General features: G+C 36.9%; 1 protein-coding gene across 2 annotated transcripts in view; it reads left to right on the top strand.

Annotated features, from left to right (window-relative positions):
• The window catches only part of LOC109821845 (ribonuclease P protein subunit p25-like protein), a 16,229-nt gene extending 8,693 nt beyond the window's left edge, over positions 1–7,536 (top strand). For both annotated transcript variants that reach the window (XM_020388004.1, XM_020388000.1), the window contains exons 6-9: positions 5,984–6,045; positions 6,125–6,181; positions 6,300–6,497; positions 7,131–7,536. In XM_020388004.1, the coding sequence (XP_020243593.1) occupies positions 5,984–6,045; positions 6,125–6,181; positions 6,300–6,497; positions 7,131–7,213 (400 nt within the window). In that variant the 3' untranslated portion in view covers positions 7,214–7,536. The remainder of the gene's footprint in view (positions 1–5,983; positions 6,046–6,124; positions 6,182–6,299; positions 6,498–7,130) is intronic.

Here is a 12,950-nt window from a genome sequence, read left to right as displayed (position 1 = left end):
TATATATATATATATATATACACACACAAATAGATATGTCACATAATTGATCCATACTATGACACTCATCTAGCACATATATACTATGCTAATGCATCCTACAAGGCTTCAAATGTCGAAACCTGGCTCTAATGTCATCTTACTGTCACGCCCCGAAATTACAGCGAAAACTTATGAATACAGGTTACATGACATCAGCAACCTATGCACAAGGAAAGTCCCGTGCACAAGTCAAGCCTGACACTTTATATAACATAGTTTTCTCAAAACATATAGATAAACCTGCTGATGATTGTAGCTCAGAGCAAACTGTATATATAAGATCAATATTTACCCTCAAAAACCTTTCAGTTACAAATATTTTACAACGCAAAACACTTGTTGGCGAAACCTAGCATAACCGGAGAGGTGTCTCCATAAATGCTCTTCTTAGCAATGCACCATAACCAAAAATTCGGATTATTACATCGCTATCTCGGATCTAAAAAGAATAAAATAACGGGGTGAGCTAGGCTCAGTGAGAACATTCCCCAGTAGATATCTAATAAAATGATAATATTTTTTAAAAAATAGTGAATTATAAGTTTTACACCGGAAATTCCAGAAAGATAGCAGAATATGGTCCAAGAACAACATACTATTATATTCAAGAAAGAAAGTGCAAACTGAATATATTGTAATGTATTCCAAAATCAAACTCTTTTGGAAACAAGGTAATTCCTAAGAAAGAAAACAAACTATTTAATGTGTGCAAAACCAAAATATTATCATTTTCTCTAAATTCACAATCAAATATCAGAATCTCAAATTTCGACGAGTCTCACCTCATAGGCCCAAGTGGCATGGGAATGCCAAAGCCATCACATAACACATTGTTACCAGAGAGCAGAATACACCTAACACTGTCATAAGTTGCTGGCTACATTACAAACACCCAAAAAGGGCCACATCGTAGATGCCTAAAATGGGCCACATCACAAGTGCCCAAAAAGCCACATAAAGGTGTATTCAAACCATGTGGTAGACACAAACACATCACTCCATAGTGGAAATTCTGCGGGTTTTGAAAACATCGAGAATCGCTTGTCAAATGGCTCGATTTTTGGAAACACATTTTGTCAAATTATTTGATTTTCAAATGCATCGCTTATCAACTTGCTTAATTCCAAAAAGTCATCAGTTGCGTTACTTGATCTCGAAAACACATTGCTTGTAACAAAGTAATATTTGTACAAATTTGTTCACTTGTGAATATTTCAAACACTTCCAATTTAAGTGAGCGAGAGTAAACTCATCATATCAATTAAAATGGTTTAACATATTCACTTTATTTACTTTTATTCTAAATACCAAATCACGAAAAAATCTAGTGAATTCGTTAAAACACTGAAACACAATAAAATCGCTTCTTTCTTTGATAGCTTTCAAATGAAGCGATATTCATAGTTATCTAAAATCACATGAAAATCAAAATCACTTATCACATCTTATAAGAAATCAAATTTACTTTCAAAGTCATATTATGATTTAGGCCACGACATCATCTAAATCACATATCATTTTCTATACATGGAAAATAATAGAATAATTTTTTTTCAAGCCTAAGGTCAATCAAATTAGAATACTCATGAAAATTTTTCATTATAAAAAAATACTAGTGAGATAACCTCTAATGGGAACGACTTTCCTAAAAAATATATTACTCCTGATGTCAACCAGATCCTTAGCGATATCTCTCTTTTAAGACACTAAAATTTTGAACTTTGGATACAACTTTCATATAAAGGCTCAGTCCTTATTTATAGTCATCGATATATATTTTTTGTTCTGATGTTATCCATAAAATAAGCTTGTGCACCATTTTTTTGTAAATATATATTTTTAATTCTTAGGCTATGTACATAAGATAATCTTGTGCACGTTTTTCTATAAATATATGTTTTTAATTCTTAGGCTTGTTCATAAGATAAGTTTGTGCACGTTTTTTCATAAATAATTCTTAGGCTTATTCATAAGATAAGCTTGTGCACATTTTTACATTAATATATATTTAATTAACTATTCACTTGGGTTATTACACTCTCAGTTTCGTTATCGAAACCTAAAGTGCCTTAATCTCCAAAGAGCTTTAGATATTTCTCTCACGTAGAATCTTTCATTTTCCAAGTAGCTCCTCTTTTAGAATGCTTTTTCCATTAAACTTTCACATATTTGATAGTTCGACGATTAAGTACTTGTTCCTTATAATCCACAATGCGCTCAGGTTTCTCCTCATAAGTGAAGTTAGGTTTGAGTACTGGAGATATCCACAATGCGCTCAAGTTTCTCCTCATAAGTGAAGTCAGGTTTGAGTTCCACTGGAGATAACAGACTTGGCTATCTACAGTGATGCCTCTAGGAGAGGACTGTGTTGTGTTCTTATGTAAAATGGGAAAATCATAGCATATGCTTCAAGGCAGTTAATGCCCTATAAACAAAACTATCCCACTCATGATTTGGAATTAGCGACAATAGTGTTTGCTCTTAAGATTTGGAGATATTATTTATGTGGAGTACATTGCGAAATATACACTGACCATAAGAGTTTGAAATATATATTCACTCAGAAGGAGTTGAATTTGCGGCAAAGAAGATGGTTGGAGTTTCTAAAAGATTATGACATGACCATCAATTATCACTCCGACAAGGCAAATATTGTTGCTAATGCATTGAGTCACAAGAATTTATGCAATTTAGTATCACTAATTACTTCTCAAAGAAAAATATAGGAGGATTTGGATCGTACTAGAATTGAAGAGTCCACCAAATTAGAGTTCAATTAGCGAAAATGGTGATACAACCTTCTTTGAGAGATGAAGTTAAAGCAAATCAACAAAAGGATCCTCAAACTGGTGAAGATAAAGAAAAATGTGGAAGAAGGCACTCGAAGAGAATTTAAGATACATCAAGATGAGTCCTTGAGGTTTGGAACTAGAGTTCATGTGTCTAATATACCGGAGATAAAGAAGAAGATTCTAAAAAAGGCACACCACTCTGTATACTATACATCCTGGATCTACAAAAATATATAAAGAGTTAAAGGAAATCTATTGGTGGAGTAACATGAAGAAGGAGATTGCTATTTATGTTGCGGGATGTTTTACTTGCTAACAAGTAAAGACGGACACCAAAGACCAGCTGGATTAGTCCAAAATTTAGACATGCCAATGTGACAATGAGAAAAGATCACCGTGGATTTCATCACCGGCCTTCCAATTTAAAAAAAAGAATGACGCGATATGTGTGATTGTTGACCGATTAACTAAGTCCGCACATTTTTTATCTATCAATATGAAATTTTTTATTAGAAAAGTTGACTAAAATATACATCAATGAGATAATGAGATTGCATAGCGTACCGATATCAATAGTTTTTAATAGAGTTCCTAGTTTCACATCAGAATATTGGCAAAGTGTACATAGCTATGCAGATTAAACTAAAATTTAGCTCAACTTACCATCCACATACGGATGACCAATTAAAAAGGACAATTCAAACACTAGAAGATATGCTGAGATATGCACTGGAAATGAAAGGATCATGGGAGGAATATCTGCCATTGGCTGAGTTTGCATACAATAACAGTTATCAAATTAGTATTCAGATGGCACCATATGAACTTCTTTATGGAAGTAGGTGCAGATCTCCTATTCATTAAGACGATGTAGGAGAAAAAAACTTTTTGGGCCAGAATTGGTACAACAAGCAATTGATAAGATTTAATTAGTTAGGGAATGTCTTTGCACCGCACAAAGTCGTTAGAAGAGTTATGTTGATCAAAGAAGAAGAGATTTGAAATTCCAGGTTGTTTTATTACATAGTTTTACTATTCGATAAAAAATTCCAAATTTAAAACATGTACGATAACGTGCAAAGCACGTGCGTTATACTAGTATAGTAAAATACCCGTCTATATTTATGGTAGAATACACAAAGATACAAATATAGTAAAATATTCAATCCATATGTGAATTCTCCAGTTTATGGACAATAGATGAAATTGTTCTACCATAGAAGACTTGATTTGCTACCAATTTTGGTGATCTAGAGATCTAAACTTAGATTTTCTAGGTATGTTGGACATATTGATAGACCTATACCTCTGGTTTTAACCTATGTTTTGCTACCAATTTTGGTGATCTAGAGATCTGAACTTAGATTTTCTAGGTATGTTGAACATATTGATTGACCTCTACCTCTGGTTTTAACCTATGTTGCATGTAAACGGGTACGAGTGCAGGTATAGGAGATGAGTAATTTGTAGAAGTTAGGCTACATGGACTCGGCTGTATAATTCTTGAAATTAATAATTTACATGCAACCAATATTGCCTTTTCATTGACATGTTTTGAGAATTAAATTCCTGCAGAATTTTTTATATTTCTCTTGTGCTTCTTTTTTGATGTAGATTATAAATTGGAAAACTACTCGTTTTTGAACTAGATACCCAAACAACCTTTTAAAATCATAGTTTTGAGTGTGGTATTAGCTGAAACATACCCGACTGATGTCCAACGAGTTTCAATAAGTGGACATGAATCGTATGATATACGACCAAGAGGTTTATGAAGTTCATGATAGGTGTTTTAAATTAAAACATGTCTTATATAATTGAGTACACATTGGGATAAATGTATGCATATATTCAAGGAGTGCCCGAGGAGTGCCGATGCTAGGTATGGGTATGCGATGTGTCGGGTATGACATGGTATCATGATATAAGTACCTGTTCAACATAGATTCCAACTTTCCGGTGTGCCATTGCTCCTTTAAATTAAGCATAATTTGATATTTAAAAAGAATCTCAAGTCTTGTTAATTGCTAAGCCCTTCTAATTCTAGAGTTACGCTAAGGCCTAAACTTTATTGTTAGCAGTGCACAATATCACGTTTAAACCTGAACTCCGCTCCTATTCCACTTTGAAGTCTTACTTAGCACGGATTTGGTTTTCTGATAGTATGGATCTGGTCCCAGTTTTGAATCTGACTCATTTGAATGACTTACTTTTCTTCATAGCGTGATCTGGCCCAAACCCGATGAAGTTATATTTCTACTTTTAGTCTTCATGTTTCTTAATCTTTCAAACTGAGAAACATGTCTTATTAACTATGAGCTCCAGCTGAAGCTGATAAGTAGAAATTCAACTCAGTCTGTCAAACTCTTACATAATGACAGTACTAATAACCATACTATGAGACATGGGGACTCTGCATTTTGCTGTGGACTTTCATGGGGGACTATACCATAATGGTTTTTTTTCATGAGCAAGGCAGATTACTGAATTTATCTTAACTGGGTTATTGGAGACTAAGGTTATTTCCTTCTAGGTTGCTGCATCGCCATCTTCTTCTAGGTTGCTGCATCGCCATCTTCTTCTAGGTTGCTGCATCGCCATCTTAAGTAGAAAGTAGGACCTTATTCAAATGTTATGTAGTAATTCAGTTTTGGCAAATATTCTCACCTCTTAACACTAAAGCTTGATCAGTGGTTTCTTAACAAATCATTAGTCTGTAAAGCTCTCACATACCCTCACCTAATCTATTCATATCTTCCTACTAAAGTTTGATGCATGGCTTCTTAATAAATCCATGCGTTTTTAATTCAAAAAAAGTTCCGTAAGAGAGATTCTAATGGATAATCTTGTCATCTTGTAGACTTGACTACCTTATGGACCCCTATCTAAGGTTTGGAGTTATGTAAGACTTGTACCCATTTGTCGTAGATGTTGAATTTTCCCAAACACAGTATTTAAGTAAGAAAACAAGTTGTTTCGTAGCCATTTTCTACCTTAAATGCTCATCTTAGTTCATTTTGACATGTGAATATTAAGTTAAAAACTGTCATTTTCATGAAATTATTTTCTTCTTTCTTTTGTTTGATAAGATTTTTCTTTTGTTTCTTTCTTATCAAACTGCTTATTCAATCACAAATCAAATCCCATAGGTACCAATCTCCAGTGCCTGCTGACCAGGTGAAACCATGGGGTGAATTCGACCATGAAGGAGGTGAATTTGCTATCCATCCCCCTTCTCTATGATATCTGATGTTTCCCTTTCTGATTGATATTTAATTTGCAAACTGTAGATGCTCCTGCTGGTCGAGGTAGAGGCCGTGGTGGGCGAGGCAGGGGAAGGGGTCGAGGTATGTCTACTTCATCCTCAATGAGATTAATTTTTTCAGGATATTACAAGAACTGGAACTTCTACACTCGTTTCTCCATGTGATAATGCATTAAAATACAACCTATTTCCCTTTATAGGAAACGGTCCCGTGACAATGGACTATGGTAATGGTGGTTATGAAAACAGGGGTCGTGGATACGGTAGGGGTGGTTATGGCCGTGGTAGGGGCCGAGGTTACAGAGGCCGTGGCAGAGGCGGTTATGGTGGCCGGCCTGATTACCAACAAGATGCGGGTGGATACAATGAAGAAGCAACTGTTCCTCCCCAGGGTCGAGGTATGTTTCAGCTGTATCTCGTTGTTTGTTCCCAAGTGCGCATGATAGTTGATTCTCATCATATGGGTGGATTTTTATCGGATATTTTCATCCACTGTTGTTTATTTATTAGATCTTCTGGTGCACTGTTTATGCATTGAACTTGTGAGATGGAACACTGATTCCTTTTTTTGGTTTCTTTGGGTGACTTTTTTGGGGTTTTTTTTTTTTTTTGGGAATTTGGGTTGTTTTCTACAAAATCAGAATTTTTTTTAGCGAACACTATAACTTTTTTTCCTTTCACAAGACTACGCTGTATAATTGCAGTTTGAGGTAACGTCAGAAGTGTCTTGAACAATTCTTGCCCTGTACTTTACGTCTTCTGTATTACCTTTATCAACTTTGTGGGCTGATGGATAAAAAGAAATTATTTTATCCATGACGTTATGCTCTTAGCCCCAGTTTTTCCAACACTTCATGTTTTTTCTTTTTAAGTTTTGAAAATTCGTGGTAATTTCCTCTTAGAAAAAAAACTTTATGGCAGTTTTGTGCGGAAACCCTGAAGGTTCATGATTTTTTTGGGGGGATATTTTCCCATTTTGTTCATTTGATGTTTGTTATGGACACTTCTTTATGATTTTTTCTCCCTTGCAGTTCGTGGTCGTGGTAGGGGGCAGAACCGAGGGTGGGGTCCTAGGCCAAATGGACCGATCCAACCAGGTAATGGTGGAGCATGACCTGGAACAAATTATGCAGAATTTCATGTTTCTTAAGCATCGAATGGCTGCTCCTTTATGGCTTCATTGTCGAGTTCAGAGGTTAACCTTAGTTTGTTTTATAAGCTGTTCAGATATTTACTTGACGGCCAATTTTATCCCTTTGTAGAATTCAGTTAGCTGTGGGTCATATTTTCTTTTTCCATAAGGTGAAAACTAATTGTAGCATTTGACAAATAGAGCAGTACATTCTTTTATTTTTTTTTTCCCCTTGAAGCTTGTCCGACTGATTATATACCTGTATTTCTATCTTTTACTAATGAGTTTTCATTATTTCCTTGAAGTGATTTGATGTAATATGGGTGATTAATCATTTTTTTTCCCTTCCTTTGGAAACAAAGATCCTAATGTCAACTTAGGCAGGGTCCGTTGTGTTTTTAGCTATTCAAGGGAATTCTATCGTATCAAATTCTATTGTATCGGGTGTTGCTTTGTGGTGTAGATCGTTTTCTTTATTCTCTAATTGGGATATATCCTAAACTTTTATCTCAATTCATTGACCGCTAAAAGCCTCCCTTTGTAGAAACGCAGATAAGTTGATGTGAGATTTCGCAATTTCATGTGAAATTGATGGCAATCCAAAATCTGTTTAATTCATGCATGAATGGGCCAAAGCTTAAAAAGTTAAAAAGAGAAGAAAAGCGAGCACAATTTTCTTTTTCCTTGTTGTATTGGTGTATTATGTTGCGTTCACATGAATGTTATTGTGTTGTAATGTATTTTCTTGAAACATACGGGTGTTAAATTTTTATTTTTTTAGGCTATTGCTCTTGCTGTCAACATGGGCGGATGCTTCCAATTAATTAAGGGTAAGGTCACTCAAACCAGGCTGGTGGTTTTTGTCTTGATGTTTGCATCACGTTGGGCTGTTGATACCCCCCAAATTATCAAAGATTGGATCACCGAGTACGTACGCAAACGCATCTTTCCTACTACTTTCTGGGTATCGGAGTAAGGTTTACCCCTCATCACTACCGTACCGCAAAAGTACTTGTTCCCACGTGAGTAGAGCCTTCAGGATCCACAAATTGCCTGCTCAAAGTATAGCAAAGCTTTTATGGTTTCTTTTCTTCTTCATCTACAACTTAATTATTACTGATCAGGGTTGACTTAGATGCATGGGCCGGAGATCATGATTAAACATATTTGATGACCTATACTTCTCAAGTATCTGTTTTAATTCTTCCCTTCTTTTTTTAAATATTTTTTTTTATCATGACTAGTTTTTGATTTCCTTCCACTTAATTGCAGCCCTAAGAGATATTCCAGTTCTCTCTCCGTGAGATTCGCTCAAATCAAAAGAGATGGTTTCGGTTGTTAGTTTGAATGCAGCAAACTCAGAGAAACTAAAGAGTCAAGCCTATATAATAGTAACCAGATAGATAAATACAAAAGAACTCTAAGCGTCCTTTAATTTTATCTTTCTAAGCAACATACATAACAGCATATATATTATGCAATATAATTAGAAAACTATACGTACGTAGTTTTTATACAATAAATTAAGCGCATGGCAGAATCTAAATTAATAGTGAATAATCACGTTTGCTCACACTTTTTAAGCAAGTTTTGGGAGATTACGTGCAGCTAAAGTTTTAGGCTCCACCAAGCCAATTGGCAGTCTCCTGGTTTAGTTTTCAATTTTCATAGCAACATATATATATATCTCTATCTAGCCACAAAATACACTCAATTCCAGGACCTTTCAAAGCATAAATAGGAAGTCTCAAAGATAATTTATCCAAGGGAAAATTTGTAAAATAGACCGTTTTTGCTAATTATTTAGCAAAATAGACCGTTTTGCTAAATAATTAGCAAAATAGTTGCTAATTATTTAGCAAAATAGACCGTTTTGCTAAATAATTAGCAAAATAGATCTCTTTTGAAAAAAAAAGGTCGATTTATTAGCAAAATAGACCGTTTTGCTAAATAATTAGCAAAATAGATCTCTTTTGAAAAAAAAAGGTCGATTTAAAAAAAAACAAGACTCAGAAAGCATACCAGACTACTAGTCCCGTATGTTTAGAGCCAACTTAATCACGGATTAGTGACCCAGAAAATATACGGGACTAGTAGTCTCGTATGTTTTCTGAGTTCATCTCAATGTTTTGTGAAATTTTCTGAGTTCACTAATCCGTGATTAAAACATACGGGACTACTACTCCCGTATGTTTTCTAAGCTGTTTTGCAAAATAGACATTTTTTTTGGCCTGTTGGCCAAGAAGAGATCTATTTTGCTAATTATTTAGCAAAACGGTCTATTTTGCTAAATAATTAGCACAAACAGACTATTTTGCAAAATTTCCCTTTATCCAATTGAAAGTCTTACAACCGTACGTTTTTTAGAAATCAAATTCAGGATGTCAATATATCGTACAAATTCAGTTATGAGTACGTACGTAATACTGGCGCAAGAGAATTTCTACTTGACGAGGAGGAAAATATTATGGCTTATAATTTTTTATATTTTCTTTTCTTTTGGCCCATGTGCTTGAACGTGACACAATACCTGGCTTTTGATCTAAAGATCACTATATGATCATGACGGTGGACTTATAAGCTAGTTTATATCATCATTACTTCAGAGAAATGCATGTGACCATGCTATTATTGGTCTAAAAGTTAACGAGGCATTTGAATTGCCACAGAATTTTAATCTTGCTCCAACTACGTCCGCCCTTTCCTTGACTGTGTCAATATTAATTCGTGATTTCCCATCATATGATATATACCAAATCATTCTATCCCTTGGAGTTGCATTTTGCTCCTTCGCTTCCACTGCTATGACTGCGTTCAGTTCTCAAAAAGTACTCGAGGATACAATAGATAAAGCACTGTTTATTGACCAGTTGTAAATACAAGTCATATACAGTTTAGGGTTAATTGCAAATAGGCCCCTTGGTATCGCCCAATTGTGAATAGACATCCTGTAGTTATAGTTCTGAAAATAGGCCCTCGAGTAATTTTTTATTTTGAATTCTGAAATCAACAAAAATGTTTGAGTAATGTTAGTGTGGATGGACCCTTGATTGCTGTTTATTTTTTTTAATTTAAAAGAGTCCAAATAGTTCATTGAGGGGTGTACTTGCACCTTGGCCAATACTACAGTGGTCCATTCACAATTGGGTGATATCTATTGACAATTAACCCTAAAGTTTATGAGTAAAGAATGATGCATACATTCTCTAATCTTCCATGCTTTTCTTACTAATTAACCAAAGAGGCAAGTTGATGCTAAGATATTCCTCTTATTTAAGGAACTCGTGAATCATGACCATAACCAGAGAGATGTCACATTGTAGGCGTTTAAAAATGCCTATAGGTTCTCGCACGCAGCTCGAGATAGAGAGAAGACGATTAACATCATTATTCGGGTCAAGAAGGATGACCCGAGTGACCCACATGCTTGTCGGAGCTGGTGGCTTGCACGCTTGTCGGTCAGCTCCAAGTACCCACCGCGCTTGTCTGTCAGCTCCAAGTGCCCGCCGCGCTTGTCGGTCAGCTCCAAGTACCCGCCGTGCCGCGCTTGTCGGTCAGCTCCAAGTGCCCGCCACGCTTGTTGGTCAGCTCCAAGTGTCCGCCACGCTTGTCGATCAGCTCCAAGTGTCCGCCACGCTTGTCAGTCATCTCCAAGTGTCGTAAAGAAGCTAACGAGCATATGGAGAAAGTTAACGAAGGTTACAAGTCAACAAGACGATCAAATACGCAAAACGACAGAAAATACAAAGTTCGGAAAAGCCAAAAATGGCTAAGTCTCGAGGCGACCCGCGTGATGTGCGGGTCACCAAGAGGTGACCCGCGATGGCGCGGGTCACCACTTGGTGATCCGCGGTCGCGCGGGTCACCACTTGGTGATCCGCGGTCGCGCGGGTCACCGTGACCTGTCGTGCGCCAGAAACCCCCCAGGACGTGTTTTTGACGGTTTTTTACTGTTTTCTCGGGATTTTTTCATTCCAGAGTGTTTCAACTGCTTGGATATCATCCATAAACGTGGTTAGATCGTTATTGACTGAGGATATGGTCAAATCTCTCATTCTTATCCAAATACTGCATCTGAGGCCCTATAAATACAAGACTAGGGCCCCCATTCTCAGGGGGCGAATTATTATCAAGACGAGGAGGTGCTGTCGAACTTCAGAGTCAAGAGCCACAAATTTTAGCAAGGGCTAGCGAGATCTAGGCGAACTTCGACATAAAGAAGGTGTCTTTCGAAGGATTTGAAGCCCGTTTCCACCTTTTCTTGAGATTAGGATTGGTCTTAATCTCGAGAAGAGTACTGATATCGCTTGGTCGATATCAATACTTCAGTGAATATTTCCTTTGTGAAGTAGGAGCTCTGATTAATCATTCTGTCAACTGGATCCGATCCGTAGGCGGTCCACAGATATCAACGTCCCCGGCACAGGCAAAGATCCTACGCAAACAGAGACTAATAAATAGGATTTGTGTGTTGTTTGAAAGAGATTGTAATTAGTTATTCCCATTGTGTAAAAGTCTTATAAAAGACTAACTTTTTGTTGAGTTTATTGAAACGTCTGAAGTTGTAATTGATTCAATCATAATGAATAAAATAATTTCTAAACCAAATACGCTGACGATCATAGTGGGAGCCAACAGCCTTTCTATGAAGGCTAATGTGTCGCAACCTCAGATCTGCATCCCGGTTGAAGAAGTGGTTGAATACGAGTTTGACCAACAGAAGTTAGAGGAGTATCTGTCGTCCTCCTCCTCTACTCGCAAGCGCAGGAAGATCAACGCCCCCGTTGCTGTGGTAGCTGCACCTTACAATGCCCCTCTGACCTCCAACGAGGTCTGATCTACAGATCTGGACTTCTCCTCAATCAAGGAGTTGAGTACTGAAGGCACGCCAATCCCATCGAAGAGGGCACGTCAAAGGCAACGTTAACGCCTCACGCGCCAATTCGCCAAGGCTTTGGAACCTTTTGATAGGATCTGCTACGATGCAAATCTGAAAATCAGAACGCACCAAGTGTTCCAACAGCAAGCAAACGTCCCCTCCTCCAAATTATCAAAAAGTGAATGGATCCAAGTCAAAAGGACCCGTTCAACTCTTGAGGAGCGAATCCAGAAACGTCACACACTACTTGCACACGCACGAAACCTTGTGCGGGAAGCGCGTAAGTTGTAGAAGGAGAACATGGTCAAGGAACAAGCAAAACCACGCCAAGTCTGGAAGCCGAAGCTCAAAACAGAAGCCAAAATGTTAAAAAAAATGCGAGTCACACACAGGTGACTCGGCTAGCCACGGGTCACCACCAAAATATTATCTTTTATTCTTTTTGTTTTATTTTTTTATTGACCTAAGATCAATCAATCCTCACCTTTATTTTTTTTTCGAGCAATTCTAGAGTAGTGTTTTCATCATCTATGTAGGTATCGAAAATTGCCTATAGGTCTCCATGAACAGCTCAGCGCTAAGAAAAGATAAGGAACGTCACTATCCAAGTCACAGAGTCTTGATTGACGTTGATGAACGCTTAAAGTGAATCGACGAACTACGTGAAGTAACAGAATTTTAGAATAACGAAGACACGAACTGATCGGGAGTCCCACATCGCTTACAAAAGACAAAATGACGCTCTTATCCCAGCTTAATCAGATAATCTAATCATTGGATCTTATAGAACTCCTCGTCGGCTTTCCAACGCACTTTGAATGGCTCAAATCCAAGTTCGGA

Source organism: Asparagus officinalis, chromosome 1 (genome assembly GCF_001876935.1).
Source record: "Asparagus officinalis chromosome 1, Aspof.V1, whole genome shotgun sequence".
Classification (NCBI taxonomy): domain Eukaryota; kingdom Viridiplantae; phylum Streptophyta; class Magnoliopsida; order Asparagales; family Asparagaceae; genus Asparagus; species Asparagus officinalis.
The sequence above is the reverse complement of the archived record's forward strand: the minus strand, read 5'-3'. Positions and strand labels throughout refer to the sequence as shown.